Consider the following 25,184-nt stretch of genomic DNA (forward strand, 5'->3'; position numbering starts at 1 on the left):
GCGTAACCTCGCTCCTCCAACGCCGATGCACGCTTCCTTCCACTACGGTGCGTCTCCGCTCACTACAAATCACTTCTCTCACTGCAAAATGCATCACATCCTCCTCTTGCGTCGGAGCCTTGGTCCAGTACTGTTGCATACATCCTCCCGTGACGGCGCGCCTCCTTTCTTTTTAAATAGTAAAAATAGAACTATTTAATCAGTATAATTTCATATGTATAAAAAAATTAAATGATAAGGCATTTTCAAATATAGGTACATGTAATTGCGAATATCTAGCTAGCTATGCAATTAATCAGGTGCTTAAGATGATGTCACTTAGATGGTTAATTAATTACTTTGCTGATGTATCTGGTAGCTTTTCTTTAGCGTTTGAGATGCAAATGAAAATGGGGAGCATCCATCCAGAGTAGTCCATGTGTGTCACGCATTCGTGTATTCCATCGGATTCCCCTGCCTGCAGACTTGCAGATACAGTTGAGCGTACAAATAAACCATCAACAAAATGGTCCTTATTGCGCATGCTGCTTCCTGCATCAATTCTCGATCGATCAATCATCGTGCAGATCAACACGAATGGTCCACGGTACAGAGACAGCCGCCCCCATGCACCTGGTTTTTTCAACTCTGGTTTTCAATTCGTCATTTGTTCATTGTTCACATGTTCGTGTACATGTACATGACAAATTGACAACCAGTACTTCATTGTACAGGTACTACTGTACTAGCAGACGCTATTACTTTTCACTCACTCCGTTTCTAAATATTTAACGCTGTTGATTTTTTTAAATATGTTTGACCATTCATCTTATTTAAAAAATTTAAGTAATTATTAATTCTTTTTCTATCATTTGATTTATTATTGTTAAATATACTTATATGTATACATATAGTTTTATATATATCACAAAAATTTTTAAATAAAACGAACGGTCAAACATGTACTTAAAAAGTCAATGGTGTCAAATATTTAGAAACGAAGGGAGTATTTTATAATCTTAAAAATGTACATATACTTAATTACATCGATCAATACGTGTTGCCTAGCTCGAAAGTCGAAACCCAAAATTCAATTAGTCAATCTACTACTACTACCTTGTAAAAGGCTCAGGGGGTGTTTGGGAGAGAGGGGCCTCAGTTTATATGCGGTTTGGTTTAACTATAGTTTGATCATCACTTAAGACTAAAATGTCTTCTCAAAATTTCTGCTGGTGCAACTCTACATAATATTTAAAGCGTGCAGATGCAATCCGCATAATACGAAGTGACAGAGCATATTAATTAATCGATGAGAATCAATTTCATAATCATGGAGGTTTTGTTATGACTGATCAGAACATTATTTGCCTAAATGATGATCAAACATGGATGAAGGAGATTGTATATAATAATTATCAAATTAAGATGTTGTCACATCAATGTCCTAAGTGACAAATAAAAAAATAAGAACACCATGTCGGTGTTTGTAATTCATTTTATATAATGAAAATGGATTATGTCGGTGTCTTCAATTAATAACAAGTAAAAAGGAGAAAAGAATGGAGGTAGTAACTAATTAATTGATCAGAGGAAAGTATTACAGTGATGCATATATCCATTAATGGACGCATGGACGAAATTGATCGGAACGGTTGGAATCGGTAGTAAATCTTTGAAAACAATTCTCGGTTGGTCGAGAATGAACCATGCATATTTACCAATTTAACTATTCAATGTCGATATAACAGTACGATGTTAAAAGAAATTAGAAAAAGAAAATCAAATATTATATATGACTAGAATTAGAAATGATATCACTTATATAATAATAACGATGCCGGGTCAATCAGAAAATTCGGTGGCAATAATATATATACCAGCAATATACATGTGCGCATATATAGAGCATACATTAGGAAATTAATTTCGGAAAAGGAGAATGAAGTTTGAGAGTGACATACATAGTCTTAATCTGGCTGCGCGTATATAGTTAGCTAGCCAGGTGGTAAATGGATTAAGGAGATGAGGGAGACATGCATGTTTGTGTCGTTTATATTGAGAAAGAGAGAAATAAATATAGGGGGGCTACGACAGCGGGGCGGCGCTGGATGGATGCTGTATATATATATGTGGCCGGGCAAGAGCGAGCACAGCCGGCCGGAGGAGGAATTAAGCAACAAGCTAAGCTAAGCTAGCCAGAGGAAACAACAAGGAAAAGGAGAGATCGATCGAGCGATGGAGCGGTCGACGACGACGACGACGGAGCAGCAGCAGCAGCAGCAGCAGGGGCGGAGGAGAGGCGCAGGATGGCGGCGTTGGGCGGTGCTGGTGGCGACGGTGTGGATACAGGCGGTGACGGGGACAAACTTCGACTTCTCGGCCTACTCGTCGGCGCTCAAGGCGTCCCTGGGTGTCTCGCAGGAGGCGCTCAACTACCTGGCCACCGCCTCCGACCTGGGCAAGGCGCTGGGCTGGTCGTCGGGCCTCGCCCTCATCCACCTCCCCCTCCCCGCCGTCCTCCTCCTCTCCGCCGCCTCCGGCCTCGCCGCATACGCCCTCCAGTACGCCCTCATCCTCGACTACCTCCACCTCCCCTACCCGCTCGTACGTACACACTTCGTCTTCTCTCTCTCTCTTTTTTTTTTCTTTTCTTTATTATCGATCGCCTATTCGCTTTGTTTTAATTAAGCTTGATTATTCAATTAGCTTTCTAGTTACGAGTACCTATAAGGTGTCCTTCCATCATGATTATATACAAGAAATATAATGGAGATCTTAGCCAACTATGCTGATTGATCGTAGTAGTACGTGGATGTATAGAGGCCAAGGCCGGCCAGCAGGGTTTGGAGATTCGAGATCGATAGTACTAGTAGTAGTAGTAATGAAGCTACTGATCTGAGTGGCCACAAATAAGTTGCAATCATATATCACATTTACGGACGCAATTCTAACGTCCCATTCAACTGCTACTGAATTATATGTATATTAAATCGATATCTGAGAGACTCAATGCATCCATATCTCTCCGTCGCCGCGCCCACCTCTCGTTTTTCCTTGGCTTACAATTTTTTGGAATCGTCTGCTGCAATCGATTACCATTTACCAATATACTCCTACTGTGTATTATAATATTGCCCATGTTATACATAGTCAATCTTATATACTGTGTATCTGCAGCAATAAGTTAGTTTCTGCCTTAAACATGTATCTGGATTAATTGATTACTTCAATCAACTCAACGTATATTTTGGGATGGAGGGAATAACAAACAACTCCTAACCAACAACACCCGCATATGCCATCATCAACCACGATCAAAAGTGTTTATTTAATTGATTCTTTCTCATCTCCCTTTTAATTTTCATAAATGTTAGCTGCTTGCGCCTATTTCAAAAGATGAAGAGCCAAAAATAAAAATCCCACACACGATCGAAGAAGAAACAAACAAATGGTTCTCAAGTCTCAGCTTAAAATGGTCCAGAAAAGTATAAATAGCTAAAACTCCATCGGTAAGTTCACGCTTCACTCATGAAAAACTCACGAACAAACTAACGCTACGGCACTATGTAAAACTAAAATCCATTCTGTTACTCTAAACATCCAGGTAGCTCTGTGTCCTGAATTACAGTTAATAAAACTCGCTATCAAAATACCCATGCCAGTGAATCCTGCATTATTGGCATCATCATGAATTAATGCCTTCCTGCCCAACTATCAGTTTCAGCTTCAATCCAACTTTGACTAGCAGATGAACAAGCTACCATTCTCCCCCCAAAGAATTCTTCTTACAGAAGGACCATCACTACACTGTATCCCCTTCTTTTGGTTTCTTTCTGACTGGTAGGTGTTGATGCAACTTGCCAAGTCACCTCCTTCCTTCAACTTCTCCATCATAAACAGTAGCAAGAAAGAAGCAGCACATCCTTTTTATCAGTTACAGTAACCAAATAGTATGAACGTATTCCTGATTTTAGGAGTCCATAACCAATCCTCTGCTACCATAACATACTTTGAATTGCATAATAAGAGTTGTTACACTGCATAGCTCAAAGACATAATTAGCCGTCCTGGTTACTCCTCTGAAACTAAAACAGCATGCCTAGACAAGGTCAGCAAGTTACCTATTATCAGACCGGCTGCAGTTTTCCTTTTCTGAAACCAAACGGACATGAGGCCTTTAACAAAGCAAGGTCTTCAACCGCCAAACTGAAGGCACTCCCTCTAAAACAGAAGCCACATCATCAGCCTAGAACAAAAGTCCTGACAAAGAAAAGCATTGCTAGCGCGTCAGCCATAAATGTGATCACAACTACAACATCACACATGCCTGTTGCATTGCATTTTTCAGTACTCAGAACAGCATCCTCAACCTGCTCATGCTTCACATATTCTTCCTTTCCTTGGGCAGATCTTTTGATGTCAGTAGGAAGTACGACATCCTTTTTACAGATGAGGAAGCATAACATCCTGATAAATACAAATACCAATTAGATCACAGAATTATTACCGAAGATCATGCCATTACAGTTTTTCCGTAACCGTACATAACACTCTCTTCTAAACGCTACTCGAAGCACCAAATCTGGATTTATCACTTTGTTGTATGCATTACATATTAGTATACTTCATGTCTTGCATACATTAAACCAGGATGTATGACCTGATCGTTGGTACATAATAACTTACTGGTAGGCATGTTGTCCTTTAACTCTCATCAACAGTATTAAACCAGCGATGTATGGACATGCTTTTTAACTGTTTGTGGCCAGTAAAACTGAGCTAACCAACTGATGGACTAATTTGGATCATGTATTACTATGCAGGTGTTCTTGATCTGCCTGGTAGCAGGTTGCAGTATCTGCTGGTTCAACACAGTATGCTTTGTGCTCTGCATTCGCAGTTTCTCCTCGAGCAATCGCCCACTGGCCCTCTCCCTCTCCATAAGTTTCAATGGGCTAAGTGCTGCATTCTACACCCTCTTTGCCAATGCCCTCTCCCCCTTTTCCCCATCTGTATACCTCCTTCTCAATGCAATTGTCCCTCTCGTTGTATCTCTTGTTGCACTGCCAGCAATACTCCTCTGCCACCCACATGACGGCCACCTCCACGTTGTGCCCAAGCATGACAAACATATCTTTCTTGGTCTCTACCTCCTCGCGTTCATCACTGGCATATATCTAGTGATCTTCGGCTCTTTCAACACAACCAACTCCACTGCATGGGTGGTCCTTACAGGTGCCATGGTCCTCCTCGCCCTCCCTCTCATCATCCCTGCCTCCTCCAGTTGTTCTCATGTGGACACACATGACCCTGAACCTACTGCTCAACTCAACCATGACGATTCAAAAAAACCACTTTTGCTCAATAATAACCACAGCACAGAGTCCAATGCCATGATCCAGAAAACAGTGGAACAGCCGATGCAGGATTGTTGCTTGGGGACAATACTGGAGAAGGGACACATGTTGGTTCTTTGTGAGGAGCATAGTGCAAAGAAGCTTATCCAGTGCGTCGACTTCTGGCTATACTACATAGCCTACTTCTGTGGTGCCACTGTTGGGCTAGTGTACAGCAACAACTTGGGGCAAATTGCACAATCATTTCACCGGGAATCTCAGCTCACCATGCTTCTTGCCGTCTACTCCTCCTGTTCCTTCTTTGGCCGCCTTCTCTCTGCACTTCCAGACTTCCTTCACAGGTCCCTATGTCTTGTTCTATATACTTGCATGCATCTTAATTCTCACTAGCTGGTCCATAAACTAACTATATAATGAATTTGCATGCAGGAAGGTTTCATTTGCTCGGACAGGGTGGCTTGCAGCTGCGTTGGTTCCCATGCCAATGGCGTTCTTCCTAATGTGGAAATTGCATGATGTAAACACTCTGGTAGCAGGAACAGCGCTAATTGGCCTAAGCTCAGGCTTCATCTTTGCTGCAGCAGTGTCAGTGACCTCTGAGCTCTTTGGACCAAACAGCATTGGCATGAACCATAACATCCTCATCACCAACATCCCTCTTGGATCACTTCTCTATGGTCAGATTGCTGCCCTAGTGTATGATGCAAATGGCCTAAAGATGTCAGTAATAGACAACCACAATGGCATGATTGACACTATGGTGGTTTGCATGGGGCCAAAGTGCTACTCAACCACATTCTTCGTGTGGGGTTGTATCACATTCCTAGGGTTGGTGTCAAGCATAATCCTATTCTTGAGAACAAGAACAGCTTACAGTGCTGCTAATGGTCAGCAAGTTATAAACACCACAGCCAAGTTTCGAGTTGACAGAACTCCTTGATATGTTCTTTACTGCTATGAAACCATGTCTACTTTGTACAAGTTTTGATTGAGTTCTAAGTGAACTCGGTTAGTAGATAACATGCATGTAAATAAAATCATCAGAGAGAATTGTAGAGAAAGAAGCAGATTAGGGTAGCAGTTCCATTTACAGGGCATTGATGTTGAGTTGCTGACATCCAAGATGCCACGAAATTAGTTTTGAACAATTGTTTCTAACATAAATAGTAAAATCAAGAACATTTCTCAAGGTTTTTTTTTTCATTTAGCACTTTGCGTATGATGCAGTTGTGGAATTGGATGCCTCTGCCTAACATGCTAGGTTATTACCTCAATAAGAACTACGAAAATTAGCTGGTTCAATGGCACAGTGGAACATGAAATTTAGTTAGGAACACAGCCGGAGCCGGGCAACGTCAGCTATCTTTAATCACAAAAACCCATAGTCCAGTAGCAGCAAACAAATGAAAAAGGATAGTAGTAACACATTAAAAATAGAACTGTTCAACCTCTCCAAGCCTATAATTTCCTTGTTATCTAGTATGAAACATCAGTGCATCACATAAAGATGGCATGCCATCTGTGTATGTGTGTTGAACCAAAAAAAATATATATCAAGACATACGGGTGTATTCTTCTAAAGTATTTGTAGAAGCTACCACCTACCATCCAGAAGTTCGAGAGAGGTACAAATACTGCAAAAATGCTACTACCTCCGTTTCAGGTTACAGGACTTTCTAGCATTGCCCACATTCATATAGATGTTAATAAATCTAAGCACACATATATGTCTATATTCATTAACATATATATGAATGTAGGCAATGCTAACATGAAACGGAGGAAGTACTAGTACATCCAACAAATTACCTCATGAAGGGCTTACAATTGAAGGGTGGCAATGAGTCTAGGGCTATCTTTTCTCTTGGTCATCATGCTTCCTCCATGGATTCAGGGCTTCTCTCATGGCTTGAGCCTCTGGGCTGGTTTCCCAAGCTCTTTTCTCTGACTCCAACACAGTCACCTTCTCATCTGTAGTACAGAGTCAAATAGAGAACATAGATCAACATTAGCATGCAGTGATGAACACAAATAACAAAAAGAAAAATCCTTTTTGCAGCAGCAGGGACGCACAGAAGCCGGTGTGGATCATGAACAGCTCCATGGCAGCGCCTATGGCCGCGCCGCCGGCCGCGATCTTGAGGTACCAGCCCAGGAACCTCATGCCCTCTTCACTAAGGCCGGGACGAGACGCGAATTTTTTGTATTCTCTTGCACTCAATTCGATTGTCGCAACCAAGCTGCCGGCCGGCCTGACGCATCCACAGACCCACAATAACCAATCAATGAAATGAGAATGAACATCAGAAGCAGGGGGAAGGAGAGATCACCGGTGGTACCTTTCCGTCGCCGGAGCGAAGTGAGCAATAAGGCGGAGGCGGAGGCGGATGCGGCGGAGGCGGCGGCCGACGAGGAGGAGGTGAGACGGGGAAGCAGGAGGAGAAGAAAGGGAAGGCAAAGGTTTGGAGTGGGCCTTTCCTCAAGATAAGAAGGCCCACTCCAACTCGACCCAACCCAACCCAAACCCAACCCAAAAATATCACTGCTTGGACGGAGACCACACCACAGTCCACAGTCACACGCTCGCGCGGCATGACGGCGACCTCGCCGCCGATGAGGTCTGTCGCCGCCGCCGCGCTTGTCCTAACCCCCACTCCAACGCTCAACCGTCTCTCCTTTCCCTTCGCCCACCGTCACTGCCCTAGTACTGCTGCTCCTCGGTGGAGGCCCGCGCGGTGCCGCGGGAAGCCGGCGGTGGAGGACGTGGTACACGACGACGAGGAGGAGACCTGGCGGCGGGAGGCCAACCCCGAGAGGAAGGATGGAGGAGAGGAGATGCTCGGGCGCGGGTGGTTCATGGTTGATGAGATTGGTATGGAAATCCTCACCATCGCCTTGCCTGCTGTGCTCGCCCTCGCCGCCGACCCCATCACGGCGCTCATCGACACCGCCTTCGTTGGCCATGTCGGTAAGGACCTTAATTGCTTCCTCACTTACTACTTGTAATTGTCCCTTCATTCTATACAAATCTACATTTACCGCACAAGAAAAATTATATCCCCTTTTGGACTGGAGTGGAGAGTGAGCTCCTCAATTTCTTGCGTCGGTTCTTGACAATGAAATAGGGAAAAATATTCTTTCTATGAAATTACATGCTACGATGACTTCAATTCTGAACTCAGAATATCTGTTTCCGCTGTCTTATGTTGTGAAGAAACTTATTTCTTACACATTTACATTCTTATTTGCTACAAAAATGTTGATCACGATACTAATTCACTTGGCGGTCTCCAACTCATTCACCAGGTTCAACTGAACTTGCTGCCGTTGGAGTATCCATTTCTATCTTCAATTTGGTATCCAAGCTGCTCAATGTCCCATTGCTCAACGTCACCACATCCTTTGTTGCCGAGCAGCAGGCAGTGGATGCCGATTATAACAGCTCCGTAGAAAAGTAACCAATCTGCACATCTTATTTGCTTTTTAAAATCTTTCCTTCTTGTTTGCACACTACTGATTAGTGTTTAGTTCTCACATAGGAGAAGAGATTTCCATTTCACAAGAGAAAGCAGGTGAACAAAGGAAGTTTCTTCCAGCTGTCTCAACATCCTTGGCTCTAGCTGCTGGCATCGGATTGATGGAAACCGTGGCACTGATCCTTGGGTCTGGGACACTACTGGACATCGTCGGTGTACCTGTCGTACGTAAGCTAATTTATTTCAGTATTCAGTTATCTAGGATTTATCTGTTCTCTGAAACATGGTTGTTGATATCTAAAATCGTGTGTAGAACTATCAGCTAGGTGGGTCAAGTGCCACATTTTTTGTCGTGTTTTTATGTATTCATCTTGATGTATATTACTATTACTTCAAAAATGTTTCCAGACCTATTCTATGTGCTTTATTAGTCAAGTTTTCAGCTGATAATAAGGAATCAAAACAACAGTCCTTGATCAATGTGTGAATATGAAGCCAAACTAGAATTTACATTAAAATAATAGCATGACACTATAACAATATTTGGACAAAGTTTGTACCGTAAGCATATTACTTATTTATATGGATACCAGCATATTACAGAGCACAAAATATTTACCTAACGGGCCCTTGAAACTGATCACCCTAAAGGCATTAGCCCATTAATAAAATTTTGGGGGACCAAATTTAGTCTGCAACACCTACTCTCCTTTGGTTTATTCATTTCAAACATAGTGAGCTTAAGGCTACGTAACCTTGGAATTATTCTAAACAATCTTTATTACAGATCTAGCAAGTTCTTAATACTCTTGCTTCAACATAAGTTCTCTATACAACCTACACAGGATTCACCGATGCGTATACCAGCTGAGCAATTCCTTACTTTAAGGGCATATGGTGCACCGCCAGTCATAGTAGCGCTTGCAGCACAAGGTGCTTTTCGTGGATTCATGGATACAAAGACACCGTTGTTTGCTGTGGGTAAGACAATGTATGCAAACTCTTCTGGATGAAATAATTGGTTTTAGGGTGCTTTTCAATTCTTCCGTCTTCCATTTGGACTTGCTAGTTGCTTTCAATCTGGTATTTGAATACCAACACTTCTTTTTAGATGAAATACCTTCACTACTTGTTTCAGTGCATGTGTAAATTCTCATGATACAATTTGATTGATAGTATTTCTCACATGCATCTTTTAGTTCTTATAACTATGTTTTTAGTGTTATTTATATGTTCTGTGCTGGCTGTTAAGTTCAAAATAACTTAAATTTCTGAGCATGTGTTCTGAAATTCAGCCTGATGCATATGATCTGCTGTGGTTATTCAAGTATAGTTACTTATTTTATTGTTACTATGGTTTGTTTCTTGTTTAAGACAATAAATTTATTCGACTCAAATTATAAGAAACTAATACTCTGGTGCTTACAGTTGCTGGTAACCTAGTGAATGCATTGCTGGATGCTATATTTATTTTTCCACTTGGTCTAGGAGTAAGTGGCGCTGCATTGGCAACAGTGACTTCTGAGTATGTTGAACTTACTGTGAGACTTTACAACAAATTTACCTTTTCTTTCAATTGTAGTCTCTTCACTTATCTCAATATTTTCTATAAGTTCTCATAGATCCCTGATCTATTTTTCATAATTATCTGCATGTATTTAGGTATTTGACAGCGTTCATCCTCCTCTGGAAGTTGAATAGCAAAATAGTTCTGTTCTCATGGAATATTGTTTCTGGAGACATCATCCGCTACCTAAAATCTGGTTGGTCAATATTCCTCATGTTGATTTCCAAAGACTACAAATGGTGGTCTTGCTTCGTAAGAAAACGTTGATCTAAATGAACAGATGAAACTATTGATAAGCTCCAAGTCCATTTAGTACTTGCTCTATTAAACAAGTTTCATCTTGCTGCAATTTATCTCTATTAAACAAAAAAAAAAACACTTTAACATACACCAATACATGATTCTCTAGGTGCGCTGCTAATTGCAAGAACCATAGCAGTAGTCCTGACATTCACTGTGTCGACATCCCTGGCTGCCAGGGAAGGGTCTGTTCCAATGGCTGGCTATGAGATATGTTTGCAAGTGTGGCTAACGATTTCTCTACTCAATGATGCACTAGCTCTTGCTGGTCAGGTGTGTACATTTACAGGAACAGACCTTTAGTTTCTAGCCTCTAATTGTGTTCACTTGTAAAGTGTTCATAATATAATGCAGGCTCTACTTGCAAGTGAATACGCAAAAGGAAACTATAAGAAAGCCCGTATTGTCTTATACAGAGTTCTGCAGGCAAGGAGACATTATAATATTATGTTCTCAAATGATTGACATTTATCCTCTTATTTTCGCTCTTGCTATAAGATCCTCATACTATTTTTTTATGTAGATTGGAGGCGTAACTGGTGCAGCACTTTCTACAACCTTACTCCTTGGGTTTGGATATTTGTCCATGCTGTTTACAGATGATGCAGCAGTTTTAGACGTTGCCCAAACTGGAGTCTGGGTAATGACTATTCTGAGAAGTCAATACTTGATTTACCAAGTGATATGCAATGGTTTTATAGTAATTGGCTGATGGATTTTTGCAGTTTGTCACTGTTTCTCAACCAATAAATGCTGTTGCGTTTGTGATGGATGGGCTCTACTATGGTGTTTCTGACTTTGCTTTCGTGGCATACTCTACAGTTCAGATTTCTATTCTTATCATGTCCCATTGTATAGTTTATCAGTTATAGCTGCAGCATCCTAATCACATTAGTATTTTTCTTGTTTCAGTTATTTGCGGGAGCTATCTCATCAGCAGTACTGCTTGTGGCCGCTCCTAAGTTTGGTCTTGGTGGCGTCTGGGCTGGCCTTACTCTATTTATGAGTTTGCGAGCAATTGCTGGGTTCTGGAGGTAGTAATGGATGATTGCTTAGGATGTAGGCCAATTCTGTTAGAAAGCAAAGTTGTTGACTTGAGTGATTTTGTGGTTTTTCAGGTTAGGGAGCAAAGGTGGACCATGGAAAATAATCTGGTCTGAAACTGAGTAAAGAAAAAAGATAGTGATGCATAATTATTAGATTAACATCTTACAGCAAACATGTAAAGGCAACTACACAGGAAAGGCAGATAGCTGCTGGTCATAGTTCAGAATAAGATTTTCTTTGGGAGATGACAAATGTATGTAGTGATTTGGTTACAAGAAGTACAGATACAGATACTTGTTGGTGGCTCTAGATAGATAGCTCTCTCTTTGTTTTGACTGCTATAGGAAGTTGATTCGACTTGTACAGTGCTGTCCTATAGAATGGACAAAGCTGATAGCTGATGTACACAGGAACATTCAGAATCATTCATCCATGTAAATAAGTCTTTCTTTGGGAAAAGTGTACTGTTTAGTGAACAATTCTTCTCTCTTTATATATACCTTTTGGAATGAAGTTATGTCCTGGGATTTTGGTACGGATCAGCAACATTAACATATACTACTGCGTTACTGCCCCAGGCAGGCCACAAAGATTGTTCAGTGGTTTGACATATTCCGATGCGACATAAGGTATTGATTATTTTGTTGTTGCAGTTATTTGCGGGAGCTGTCTCGTCAGCAGTCCTGCTTGCTGTCGCTCCTAATAAGCTTGGTCTTGGTGGCGTCTGGGCTGGCCTTACTCTATTTATGAGTTTGCAAGCAATTGCTGGGTTCTGGAGGTAGTAATGGATGATTCATTTGGAAGTAGACCACTTTTATTAGAAAACCAAGTTGGTAACTTGAGTGATTTTGTGGTTTTTCAGGTTAAGAAGCAAAGATGGACCATGGAAAATAATCTGGTCTGTAACTGAGTGAAGAAAAGAGATAGTGATGGTGTATACTCAAGTATTCGATTAACCACTTACAGTCAACATTTAAAGGCAAGTACAGAACGGCAAGCAGGAAAGGCAGATGACTGGTGGTCATAGTCTAGAATATTTTTTTTCTCGAGGAGATGACAAATGTAGTGATATGGTTACAAGGAAGTTGATATACGGAGTATATATACAAGAACATTAACAAAAGGAAGAATCAGTAACAAATACAAGGCGCAACACAAGAGGGCGTGAGTTTTGTTGTTTTTCGTTTTCGAGTGAGAACGAAAACGAAAACGAACAAAGACACTCCAAGTCAAGACACTCCGCTGTGTGGATACCTGATGTGGCGGTCACCAAGATGATTGATCCGCTCCACAGTGATGGTATGCACCTCCTCCAACTCGGAGTGATGAATCCATCGCTGCGGTCCAGTGGTCTCGTGGTTATCCAAGATGTGTATGTGGAGTTGTCCGTCGCAGATGCGGTATTCAAAGCACAACACTGAATGAAGGCCGACGAGATCCTTTCCAAAACAGAACTTGCTCAACCTCTGAAGCATCTTGCTCCGTGCACAGCCTGACCTGTAAACCAGATCTTCATCTTCAACCGAGTTGAACAAATCATACCATGGGCATACCCATATGGTTCCAATGAAAGGCCCGCGTGTGTCAAGAAGCTCGGCGATGCGGTCCGCAGTCAGGCCACCACCAACGTCCCACCGGTGCCGCTGCCACGAGCGCACTGGCAGCATATATGGCGCTGGAGCTGGTGCGCTTGTCGTCCTCGCTCCACCTAACCTCTGTATCATATCAATCACATCTCCCACTCGAGCTCCTTCTTTCGGCTTCCACACCTTCTGGCAGAAGCAGGCCCTACGCAGCTTGCGGGGGGCCGCGGCGTTGCAGGGGAAGGAGCCAGTCCCGTGCATAGTCTCGTACTCCCTTCTATGCTGTACCTCTACGCACTTGGTGGAAGAGACAATCGCACAAGTGTCTGTGTCAGAATAACAAATATATACTGCATAACTACCTGCACAAGTTACCTGGAGGAGTATATATAGTATGTAAGCCAAAAATAACTTTTAACTTACCTGGAACTGTTTGCTGTAGTGGACTACCAAGAAATTCTTGAAATGAGTTCTTCTGAGTAACTAGATGCAGATCAACTCGCTTCATACACTCATCAAAAGCATCCAAAAAACATGTGATTCCAGCACTGTCAGCAGCAATCCCTAGGCGCATGGCCTCAACACGAATAGGCGCAACCTGCAGTAATTGTTTATCAGTTACAGTGAGTAGAGCAATTGAAGTCCACTGCCAAAATCAATCAACTCACCTTATTACGAAGACCACGTGCTGCCAATACATGCTCTTTAGTCCAACCCTCCATCATACTTGTGTAATCACTTAAGGACTCCTGTTACAACTTACAATCACATCACAAATGTGTAATAAACATGACAAGCAGATTCTAACATAACTCGACGCTCATCCAGAGAATCTGATGCTAACCAAATTCAAATAAGCATATAAATAGACTACTGTTCCCAGGGAGCAAGCCCAACAGAGCACAACTTTAAGGTGAAACTTCAAACATTATCCCAAAATGTACCTAGAATTTTTGGAAACCCAAGTTACAATATTAGATAAGGAAGCTTAATAACTGAAAATCGGAAAACCAGGGTTGCATTTGCTTAGATGAACGAAAATCGGAAAACTTCCAATACTATTCCTTGGAAGTCAATTGATATACCGCTATGGACCCAATAAAATGCCCCAAGGTTTCAATTACTTATGCAGAAGAGTCGAGAACAACAAAAACTTATGCAGCTCTCCCATCAAAATCTTCTATTTTCAGAGCATGTTCAAGATGCATTCAACCCTAGATGTGTTCTATAGGATACAGAAGGAATACAATGTTTGTGCACACCCACTCCCCTCTTTTAATTCAGCGTGGCAATCTTGTAGTGTAGGTGATTGGATTGTGGAGCACTGGAGCTATTGACGATACAATGTACTGTGTTTTTATGTTGATTGATATGTACTCCCTCCGTTTCACAATATAAGACTTTCTAGCATTGCCCACATACATATAAATATTAATGAATCTAAACACATACATATGTCTAGATTCATTAACATCTAAATGAATGTGGGCAATGCTAGAAAGTCTTACATTATGAAACGGAGGAAGTACTTACAAAAAGAATTGTTTTTTTCAGGCACATCAAAGCCTAAAGTATGTAGGACTCCTGGATTTTCATCACCAGCAAGAGTTCCTCCTAGGTTTTCTTCCGGATTTTCATCTCATATTGGTTATCCCCCTCCTGGATTTTCTTCTCAGGGTGGGTCTAATCAGGTGTATGTTTTGGCATAATACTTTTTTCTTGGAAGTCAATTGCGCTACCACTATGGACCCAACAAAATGCTCCAAGGCTTTAATTACTTATGCAGAAGAGTCAAGAACAAGAAAAACTTATTCAGCAGAGGGTGCCCTCCCATCAAAATATTCGATTTGCAGAGCATATGATGAAGATGCATTCAATCCTATGAACGTAACGATAACTATCTTGCATCGTGATTCTCCTAGATGTGTGAACATTAACAAAAAGAAATTAAGCAGTAAGGGATTGAACCGTTGTTTCACATCAAGAACATGAACAAGGCAATAAGGGATTAAAAGCATGGGTCAAGAAACATCAAGAACGGGCAGGAAAGAAAAACATTCTTGGGCCAAGAGGGCACATAAGCTCACCTCGATGTCAGCCGTAACAGGCGGTGATGGTCCGACGAAGATGGCCTCAGCGCTGGTGTCCATGGAGACACCGGTGTGGCGCGGTAGATGGACGGCGCCGTAGGCGGGAGTCGCCGGCAGGGGCATGACACCCAAGAAGAGGAGGTAGCCGCCGATGAGCTGCGGCTCCGAAGGTGTGGTGGTGTTGAGGAGGAGGAGACGGACGGCGGCGACTGGCAAGGGATTTCTTGATCCTTGGCGCAGCGAGAGAGAAGAGGAGAGAACAGAGGAGGAGGACGTTGAGCGCGCGGATGCGGGGAGTTTTCAAGCCGAAGAAGGGACGGACAGGTGGGCCCGACGTGAAGCAGCGTGGTCGGGCCGCCGCATCCCTGGACATATACTGACTTGATCGAGCCCAACAGCCCAACAGTTTAGGTCCTTGGGCCTTGCCTTGCTGGGCTGGAAATCTGACGAGACCCAGGCACGGCGCCTCGATCTGCTGCTGACGATTCGCTCGGGTTCAATCGCCTCGCCGCCACCGCCACCGCCACCGCCACCGCCACCGCCGCAGAGGGATGGCGACGGAAGTGGCTGGCGAGAGGAGGCTGCATGAGATCGAGCTGGGACTGAGTGAGAAACAGGTGGTGGGTAGGAGTGGCGGCGGCGGCGCCCTGACCTGACCTATTAGATCTTAGGGCCTCTGCTCTCTCTCTCACCTGGCCGAGCTCCGTGCCATCCCGCTCCACGCCGGCGAGCTCCGCGCCACTCCGCCGAGCTCGTCGGGGCGCGGGGAATCGGTGGCTCCACCCCCGTCTCGGCCTCCTCCGCCGCCGCGTCCCCGGCCTCTTGACCGCCGCCATGATGTGAGGAGAGGAGAGAGGAAGCCGCGACGTAGGAGGAGCGCCGTCCGTGGAAGGAGAAGGGAGGAGCTCCCACCGTCCCCCGCGCTCCGCGCCGCCGACCTCGCCATCCGCCGCCGAGGGGTGGTGCGCCGGGCGGTGAGTGGATCGGGACGGCGACGGAGAACGTGAGGGAGAGGCCGGAGGGGATAAGGGAGAGGGGAGGGATGGGATTTGTTTTTTTTTTCTTTTTCTGGGTTTCAGGGTGTTTGGCGTAAATTTTGGAACTTCCCATAAATTTTGAAAAATATGAGAACCGAAAAAAAGGTCCTACAACCACTTGCACTGTGAGAAAAGTAAACTTTGGACCCGTATCCTTAGACTACGTGTGTCACGTCCTAAAATTCACGGACCAGAATTTCAAGTAAAGTAAAATATGTACTAAGAGGCTATTAAGATTATACTCAAAATAAATCTTGCCAAAATTTTGGCAAGTTGGCAATATGCTAAAATTTTGGCAGGATTTCTTATGCATTTACCAAATTTTGGCAACAAACTAAACGTAGACATATTTTTTTTGTAACTATACCAAAATATGGTATGGTTGAAAATAACATCAATCTGAACAGCCCCTAAAACTTATGTCCAGAACCAGGCAAGGTACACAAACGATAAAGTTATTACACAGATCCCCGTCTTAAAAAAAATAAAGTCTTACATATACAGCAGGATATTAAAACGAGCTAAGTAATCAACAGAACCCTCATAGCGTAGCGACTCCAATCCACGGGCATCCTTGACGACAGCAACAAGCCTAATCCTCTGAATAGTTGCCATCCAAATACTCTACTTCTGAGGGTTGGAGGAGGAAATAGAGCGAGGCTGATGCAACAAGTCATACCAAGAGAAGGTATGATGCAAGATAATTCGAAAGGAGGCTACAGGTTATTTGCACAAAGCTAGCATTTAAAATCATAAGTTGAAAATAGTGAAACAGCTGATATAAGTTAAGCAATATTAAACATCATTGTCCAACGCTAAACCATGTTGCAATAGGCCCAACCAACCACCTGAACTAAACTAGTTTCATTAAGACAAATTATTAAGATGAGGCAATCAAGGTGAATCTTGTTGATCACCCATAACCACGGGCACGCTATTCGAATAGTTTTATTTTGATCAGAGGTGTACAACTGTACCTACAAGATAGCCCCGCAACACGTTTCCGTGCACCGACATGTCACCACGACATACCGGAAAGAGACTGTGACATGACCCTTCGCATAATCCTCCCTAACTAATCGCACCACACTTCAGGTTTCGCCCCCACCCCTAATCCAGCAGTGGGCAGCCCCCTCTTGTGCCTAGGTGAATCCGGAAGCAGTATAGGCCGTCGCAGGGCCCATCCAAACTCCATCACGCCCACCCTTGCTCGGGTACGTCAGTTAGGAAAAGCTACACTACAAGCCCAGTCGTTGCCCACGCTTAAGAATGGTAATTCTTACGGGAGGTTTCCAGCGAACCGGTCCTTAATTGCCATGAATACGTCTAACAAAACCATGTACCCACAACCCACCATTAACCATGTTTTAGTTTATTAATACCATTGTGGTACATAATCATTAATCTCAGGAATAATCAAGGTCTAGGTAGTAATGTAAATTCCCTTAGTATGCTAGTTGATCGAAGCATGGCTAAGCATCTCCTAAACTAATCATCTAATTGTTTTGTACCCCAAGTTATCAATGATACAAGGTAACAAATAGGCTGAGTACAACAAGTATTCATCCCGCATGACATTATAAAAGTAATGCAATTTAAATAGAAAGCGGGATATTCGTAACATAGGTACAATATGTTCAATGAGATATGCATGAATTGCCCTTGCTCCGACGCTGAAGGAACTTTCGCTACCACTTCGTAATAGACGGGAGCGTCGGGACCGTTGGATTCTATTCGACAAATGAAACACACAAGCAAAACATCAAACATGCTATAAGTCTACTGAAGCAAGAAACAAAACCATTTTAATGGATTTTAGACATTTTTATGAAATTACTGAGACTTGAATGGATTAAATCGGAGCACGAACGAATATGATATGAATATTAGAAGTTTCACTGTATTTTTATTGTAAAAATAAAAGCCATAATGAATTAATGCGCAATTAAGCCTGAGGACTAACGTCATCAAGGGGTGTCGATGATATGGGCCCGGGGGTATCAGGTCCATGAGGAGGAGGCTGCCGCCGGTGGCTACGTGGCCCTTCCCCGAGGAGGGTCGGGCCCGAGGCAGAGCGGCGGCCGCCCCCTCTGTACCTGGGGGTCAGGCTACCCTGACCCCCTCCGCACGGCGCCGCATGTGCGAGGTAGGTGGGCGCCCCCAGCGCCCACCGAACCGCATTTAAGGCGAAGTGAACGGGCGGACCACGCCGCATTAAATGCAGCACGTGGTGCGCCTGGCCTAATTATGACTGGTCTGTGACCAGTCTGTGACCGGTCGAATGACTGACATGACCGAGTGTTGACGAAAAAAATCGAACACACCGGCCTGGGAGATCTGCTTAACTCTTGTGCAGGTCCAAAGGTTGATGAGATGCGAACGTGCCAGTAAGTTTGACCCTGCAACTGACAAGATATGCAAACAGCAGATAAAACAGCCGATCGACTGACAAGCCGATGGAGGAGTTCCAGCCGATAGCCGATAATAGCCGATGCCGATACCAGCCGATAGCGATAGGGTTTAAGCAATCGGCTATATGTCCAATGTAGATAGTGATATTAAGGCAATCGGCTACTGATAATAAAATAAAACAATATAATCCAGTATAAACCAATCGGCTAGCAATGATATGATAGAATAAGCACTGATCCAAAGGTTAAAGCATACATCGGCTGGGGGTCCGATGTCATAAAATCCACAAGATTAGATTAATCAATGAAACCGTTGTTGCGATCGGCTAAATCCAACTTATATGTATATGCAATCCTTATTAACCGATGCAACGTCCAGATAATTTATCGGCTAACACCCCGATAAAACATTAGCATGAACCTATCGGCTTAACAAGACTTATATTATCAACAACAATCTAGTAGGTCGGACCTAACCGATGCAGCACGAGATTGTATGATAATCTAATACTCAATGAGCCGATAGATCTGTCTAATGTGATGGATATAACAAATCTATTTAGAACAATATTGTGATTGTAGAGATATATCAGCTAAGACAGAAGATCAGACCTAACCGAGACAGTTCCAGCTAAACCGATGCGTCTCTAAACACAATGCAATTAAAGATAGAATTGAGATATCAGGTAGGGAAATCAATCAATCAAACTAGAGCGATCCAAGAGATCGATGCGATGCAGCCTTGAACGACGCCGACGTAGATGACAGATTCACTAGAGCCCAATGGAATGTAGGACTTATCCCTTCGCCAGTGATCGGACTGAATCGATGCAGCCCCATGTCAGGTGCCCAAATTCCGCCGGAAGATAAGTAAAAACCTCAGGGAAGAGGGTGGCGATGCGCCGGGAGTATTATTGATCGTAGAGATAAATTACAATGACCCCACGTGTACATATTTATACCTATGGGTAGATACTAGTCCTTGTAGGACAAGAAAGAAGCTTTCCTAAAGATAAAAGGAAAACATAAAGTCCTTATCGGACACTAAACACACTTTCCTAAAGATAAAAGGAAACTAACAAACTATTCCTAATTAATAGATACAACTGCCTTCTTCGGACTCGATCCGTATGTGGCAATCATCATGAAGCACGTCAACTCAATCCGACAATGATTCCAATATCACCTTGCCGGAATCGGCTACATTGGCTTGCCTTGTCCGATTCGGTAACTGCCGATGCACACTATAGCCGATGCGGTTTCGAAGCCGATTCGTACCCTGTTTCCGTTATTGATTTCCTTGCAAATCCGCTTCGGCGTTAACTCCAAATCTGATGGATGATTTACCAAATTTCGTTGTTAACACCGGGGTAGTGCGCCTGCGCACTGCTACATGTTAGGCGACATGCCGCCTGACATCCCCTATCACGTCGAGATGATGAGAGGCTGTTTGGCTGCTCATCGCAGTCGGAGGCTGTTCGCCGGCGCTAAGATGGGCCTAGACGCGAGCCGCGCCCTGGGTAGGGGTGGGCATTCGGTCTAACCAAAAATTTCGGTCTCGGTCTTCGGTCTTTCGGTCTTTGAAAAGTGAAGACCGAATTTCAGCGCAAAAATGTCAGGACCGACAATTTCGGTCTCAGTCTCGGTCTTGACCGAAATTCAACAATATTTTCATATATACAAAGAAATAATGGAAATTTTCAATACAAAAATCACAAAAAAAAATTCGTAAGCACTTATGAGTAAAGACTCTTATTAGGTTGTATGCCTAGAAGAAGTAGGGATGTGAAAATTAGAGTTTAATCCTATTAAACATAGTGGCTTGTAGGTTGCATTTAGACATTTTTTGGTAATTCAGTCTTTTCGGTCTATTCGGTTACCCGAGGAGACTAACCGAATTGACCAAACAAAATTCGGTCTTTCACTACCTAGGACCGAATCGATGACTGAATTTCTCGGTCTTGATCTTTTCGGTTTGGTCTTTTTCTGCCCACCCCAGGCCCCGGGGTACGGCGAACTCTGGGGGCTCGCTCGGAAAGACCTAGAACGGGTCGTCCCCGACCCCTGGTCGCCCACACCCTCGGTATGGCCAGTCTCGCCATGCGGATCACCCCCGAGGCACTAGCGCTGGCCCGTAACGCTCGAGAATGCAACCTGAGCCCGAACCCCGCTTAAGTGAACTCAGCAGGATTAGGCAACGAGTCAGCCCTCTCGCGCTTACCATGACTGACGAAAACTTAAACATATCTCATCACAGGCATTCACAAGTGGTGAAATGCACATAAGGACATCGGAAAGGCATTATTCACGCAAGGCTGGCACAAGGGATTTAAGAGGCACCGACAACTTTGTCGGCCTTAAGGTAACACCAAGTTCATACAAAAAAACAACTTAATAAACAAAAGGGAATTAATTTGCAGATAATCGGGGAAGGGCTCACGATCGCCTATGGGGCGGCCTCCCCCGCACCCAGGCTACCGGTCGCGCTACTGCCGAGGAAGTGATCCCAGTACTCCTCCGGGTCAACATCTTCTGAGGCCACCACGAAGGTGAACGTAGGAGCAGTCCCCTCGAAGTTCCCCATGATCTCCTCCGCAGCTTCGTGGACCTCCGTCTCCTTTGTCCTGGGGGGAGGAGAGGGGGGAGTCTTCAAGTGCAAGCCACGGCAAGAAGTCGGGGTCGCGGGCATGGTAGCTCGCCAGCACGAGCTCCACCACCGACGAGGACTTCACTGTGTCCTTGACCACCTCGGGAAGTCTTTCCAAGTCCTCGGCCATCTCCCCGATCCGGTGGGTGAGCGCTGTCATGCTGGACGGGAGTTTGGGGTCTCGGCTAAGCGAGATGCCAACCCGGTGCCCCGTGCGGTCCAGCCGGACGAAGGCGTCTCGGAGCATGCCGGGGCCCACCTCGTTCGCCAGCCAAAGGGCCTTGACCTCCTCGACGCGTTCTTGCAGTGCCCTGTGTAGCCCGGCGATGGTGTCTGCCGCCACAGTGAGCTGCTCGGCCAGTTCGCCTTCGCCCATGGGCACCACGCCGCCGTATGCCGACGTGGCTAGCTCCTTCTCCTGTGCCTCCAGCTTGGTGACGCGCTGCTCTAGGGTGGCCCGCTCGGCACGAGCATTCTCCAGATGGCGTTGCTCACGCCCCGCATTGGCCTCCTCACGCTTGGCGAGCTGCTCCCCATGCTGACGCGCCACCGCTTCGCGGCGGGAAACCTCGGATTTACGGTCCACGGGTTTCCCGTTGCACTCCCACCATTCCTCCTCCCGGAGGCGCAGGCTCTGCTCGAGCCGCTGAGCGGTGGCCTCGGAGTATGCAAGGGTGCACATCCGCTCGACGACCGCGTCCTCGTGAAGGCGGAGTGCGGACTCCGCCTCCGCGGCTGCGGACTCATGCGCCACTAGCGTCGCCTCCCTTGCCTACTGGGCTTGGGCGTGCTGCGTAAGCACCTGGTCTTGCCTGGCCAGCGCTCGGCACTACTCATCCAGCTTTCGGATGCGCCGGTCGAGGGACTCCATCCGCCAGCGCAGGGCGGCCACCGACTCCCGCAAGGATGCGGCTCGCCCTTCCAACTTGGCCGAGTGTTGCGACAAAGCCTCGGCCTGCGTCGCCCTCCGCTCCCGGGCTAGGGCGGCATTGAGCAGCCCCCGCATGGCGTCCAGTTTCCGCGCCAACTCCTTCGCGTGGGCGTCGTGCTGGAGATGAATGTCGTTGATCGCCTTATCCAGCGCGTTGGTAGCGATGAGGGCCAGCTGCCGCTCCTCCTCTGTCTCCCGCATGACGGCGTCCATGGTCTCGGCCCGAGCGCCGAGCTCCGCCAGGCGCATATGGTGCGCCTTCCGACCGGCCTCCACCAAGGCCTCCACCGAGTGCCACCCCTCGGCCACTCGGTCCCTCTCCTCGTCCAGTGCGGCCCTCTCCTCCTGCAAGGCATGCATTTGGGTGTTCAGCCCTTCAACGACGGCTGTGTTCGTCGTCGCCAACGCCTGCAGAAGGGGCTCTGTGCCCATTGGGGTGGAGGCGGAGAAGGAAGAACGCCGTCCTCGTGGCGGCGGGGTCCGGCTTGACCCGCCGGCAGTATGCGTGCGGGCCTGGGGGCTGGACTACGGGCCCGCTCCATGTGGGCGCGTCCGCCCCATGCCCAGCGACGTATGGGAACCGCTACCCTCCGTGCCTTGCGTGCCACCCCCACCAGTGTGGGACGCGTCCTCAGCGGGACCCCCTATGTGCCCTCCACCCGGTGTGCGGTCGGGGAGGCCTCGCTAGTTGTCGTGCGGGGCGCGCCATGCTCCCGCTCGTCTTTCTTCCCCGAGGGCCAGGCCTTGGGTTCCACCTCTGGCATCGCCCCCATAACTGGGCCCACTCTGCTTCGACCTCCGACGCGGCCTCAGTCTCCGGGCCCCCGCTCGAAGCCTAGGACTTCGTACTGTCATCCGGCCGTGCGCTCGCCTCCGCCACCTGCGCGCTCGCCTCGGCCGCTTGCGCGTTGGCCTTCGCCCTCCCCGGGCGGCCGGTTTTGGACTGCCGAGAGGGTTCATCGGTGGGACTGTCGTGGAAAGGGACCTCGCTAGACATAAGGAAGTGAACAAACCAACAAAGCATAAAAAATAAGCAACCCGAGGAATGAAGAAGCGCAGACCATGGCGGCGAGATCATACCTACTGGGAGGGCATTTGAAGCTCCATTCCGGGGGCTCGATGAAGCTCCCCCGTCACGTCTGGGTCTCACCTATCTTCCGCGGCCGCTTTTTCTTCCTCCCGGTCTCAGGTGGCACCACCGGCCCAGCGCTTGGCGGGTGCCTGTTGGCGGTGCGCTCTGCGCTACCCCCGCGAGAGGGGTATGGAGGGAGAGTCCGTCCGGGCCTCTTCCCCTTCGGATCGGCTGGATGGCTACTGCCCAAGCCCCCCCATGGGCCCCTCGCTGTGGCCCCCTCGGGTGGAGGGGTGTTGCTCCCCTTGTCCCCGGCTGCCGCCTGCGCCGTCATCGTGGCTGTCGCCCGCGCCATCGTCGCGACCATGATTACCGGCCGCGTCGATCGCCTGCATGACCGCAAAGATACTGTCGTGATCTCGGTCGCTGCAAAGAGGGAGGATCCCATCGGGGGTAAGCGACGGCTCAATGCTGTGGTGGTTCAGCATTCGCTGGATCACCAGACGAAGGTCGTCCTGGTCCCAGTCCCTGTTGGGGCCCGGGAACGTCCGCATGGTATTGTCGAGTCCGGTGTACGCCCATGCGCCCCGAAGTCGCTGCTGGAGCGGTGGAGGTAGTCACCGTAGACCATGGCCCCGGTCAGCCCCCGGGACCACAAGCTGGCGAGGCGATTGAAGACCGCATCATACGCGTCCCCTAATTCCGTCGACGCTTGCTAGCTTGTCGCCGGTGCTGGCGCTCTAGAAGGGAGCTAAAGGCGGGCGTGGTCGGGGAGGGCGGTGTAAACCAGTCACTCTTCAAATCATCCCACTTCTTGCGCAGTGTGCAGCAGATGTAGGGATGCGCCAGCTGGTTTCGCGGCTAGAAATAGCAACCGCTGACCTCCGTCGCAAGGAACGCCGGCTGCATGGTGAAGAAGTACCAGAAGAGGCGGAGGCTTAGTCTCACCCCAATGAACATCTCGCACAAGTGTGCGAAGATGGCCAACATCATCACGGCGTTGGGGGTGAGGTGCGCCATCTGGATTCCGTAGAACTCCAGGACATCATAGAAGAAAGAAGAAAATGGCGGGATCATCCCCGCCATAGCGAAGGAGAGGAAGAAGACCGACTTCACTAGGTAGAGCAGTGCGCCTGCCGCTGGATCTGGGAAGGGGAGGGCGCTTGCCGTCGAGCCCGCCGCTGTCGCGCGGCTCCTGCCCTCGCCGTCATTAGTGAGAAAGAGAGGAGAGGAGGAGAGAAAGTGAGAGATTGAGAGGAGAGGAGAGGAGAGGAGAGGAGGAGAAGATAAGGTTGGTGAAAATTTTGAAGCGGGGAAGAGGGAGAGGAGGCAAATCAGACTTCTAAGCAAAATATAATTTCGAATCGAATTTTATGATACTAAATGAACTCATGTGAAAAAGTTGTCAAAAACAAAGTTGTAGAATTCATTGAGATCTACCAATTTTATTTTGGTTATTTCTCCATCCAAGTTTGATTGAACTATATAAAATTTGAATTTTAAAATATAAGAAATTCAAATAATTTTTCATGTAGTAAATGATTTCAAATGGAAAAATTGTCAACAACAAAGTTGTATAACACATCAAGATCTACAACTTTTGTTTGGGAAATCATTCAAAATGTTGAAATCATTCAAAATAAAATGTTGTTTCCGTCTTAATTTGTTTCTCCTTCTCCGAGAGCAG

General features: G+C 46.1%; 4 protein-coding genes across 13 annotated transcripts; 2 read left to right on the forward strand and 2 right to left on the reverse strand.

Annotated features, from left to right (window-relative positions):
• The first annotated feature begins 1,832 nt into the window (after positions 1 to 1,832).
• LOC136351202 (protein NUCLEAR FUSION DEFECTIVE 4-like) lies at positions 1,833 to 6,525 on the forward strand. Of its 2 annotated transcripts, none has more exons than XM_066306664.1 (3): positions 1,833 to 2,583; positions 4,803 to 5,677; positions 5,766 to 6,525. In XM_066306664.1, exons 1-3 carry the CDS (start codon positions 2,215 to 2,217, stop codon positions 6,274 to 6,276), a joined length of 1,755 nt encoding a protein of 584 aa, XP_066162761.1. In that variant the 5' UTR covers positions 1,833 to 2,214; the 3' UTR covers positions 6,277 to 6,525. The 2 variants fall into 2 exon arrangements, with proteins under 2 accessions (XP_066162761.1, XP_066162762.1); XM_066306665.1 differs by having other exon boundaries at positions 1,833 to 2,540.
• Positions 3,429 to 7,746, reverse strand: LOC107279755 (uncharacterized). Of its 7 annotated transcripts, none has more exons than XR_010738710.1 (6): positions 7,676 to 7,746; positions 7,410 to 7,588; positions 7,162 to 7,307; positions 4,350 to 4,446; positions 4,101 to 4,239; positions 3,429 to 4,016 (listed from the first exon to the last, which is right to left on the reverse strand). XR_010738710.1 is itself a non-coding variant. In XM_066306668.1 (3 exons), the coding sequence occupies exons 2-3, from the start codon at positions 7,498 to 7,500 to the stop codon at positions 7,189 to 7,191; spliced, it is 210 nt and encodes a 69-aa protein (XP_066162765.1). In that variant the 5' UTR covers positions 7,501 to 7,588; positions 7,676 to 7,746; the 3' UTR covers positions 6,771 to 7,188. The 7 variants fall into 7 exon arrangements, 1 of the variants encoding a protein (XP_066162765.1); XR_010738707.1 differs by having other exon boundaries at positions 7,146 to 7,307; XR_010738711.1 differs by having other exon boundaries at positions 4,101 to 4,200; positions 4,307 to 4,446; positions 7,146 to 7,307.
• Positions 7,747 to 7,900: 154 nt separating this feature from the next.
• Positions 7,901 to 12,239, forward strand: LOC4351269 (protein DETOXIFICATION 44, chloroplastic-like). Of its 2 annotated transcripts, XM_066306666.1 has the most exons (12): positions 7,901 to 8,304; positions 8,643 to 8,790; positions 8,865 to 9,036; positions 9,658 to 9,793; positions 10,241 to 10,337; positions 10,475 to 10,575; positions 10,789 to 10,952; positions 11,034 to 11,105; positions 11,203 to 11,319; positions 11,405 to 11,500; positions 11,592 to 11,713; positions 11,798 to 12,239. In XM_066306666.1, the coding sequence occupies exons 1-12, from the start codon at positions 7,929 to 7,931 to the stop codon at positions 11,847 to 11,849; spliced, it is 1,653 nt and encodes a 550-aa protein (XP_066162763.1). In that variant the 5' UTR covers positions 7,901 to 7,928; the 3' UTR covers positions 11,850 to 12,239. The 2 variants fall into 2 exon arrangements, with proteins under 2 accessions (XP_066162763.1, XP_066162764.1); XM_066306667.1 differs by lacking the exon at positions 7,901 to 8,304 and having other exon boundaries at positions 8,647 to 8,790; positions 8,876 to 9,036.
• A 502-nt stretch (positions 12,240 to 12,741) lies between these two features.
• LOC4351270 (uncharacterized) lies at positions 12,742 to 16,395 on the reverse strand. Of its 2 annotated transcripts, none has more exons than XM_015764156.3 (5): positions 16,092 to 16,395; positions 15,397 to 15,980; positions 13,978 to 14,058; positions 13,733 to 13,907; positions 12,742 to 13,635 (listed from the first exon to the last, which is right to left on the reverse strand). In XM_015764156.3, the coding sequence occupies exons 2-5, from the start codon at positions 15,520 to 15,522 to the stop codon at positions 12,956 to 12,958; spliced, it is 1,062 nt and encodes a 353-aa protein (XP_015619642.1). In that variant the 5' UTR covers positions 15,523 to 15,980; positions 16,092 to 16,395; the 3' UTR covers positions 12,742 to 12,955. The 2 variants fall into 2 exon arrangements, with proteins under 2 accessions (XP_015619642.1, XP_015619641.1); XM_015764155.3 differs by having other exon boundaries at positions 15,397 to 15,995.
• Between the last annotated feature and the right edge of the window lie 8,789 nt (positions 16,396 to 25,184).

The sequence above is a fragment of the Oryza sativa genome, chromosome 12 (assembly GCF_034140825.1).
Source record: "Oryza sativa Japonica Group chromosome 12, ASM3414082v1".
Lineage (NCBI taxonomy): Eukaryota > Viridiplantae > Streptophyta > Magnoliopsida > Poales > Poaceae > Oryza > Oryza sativa.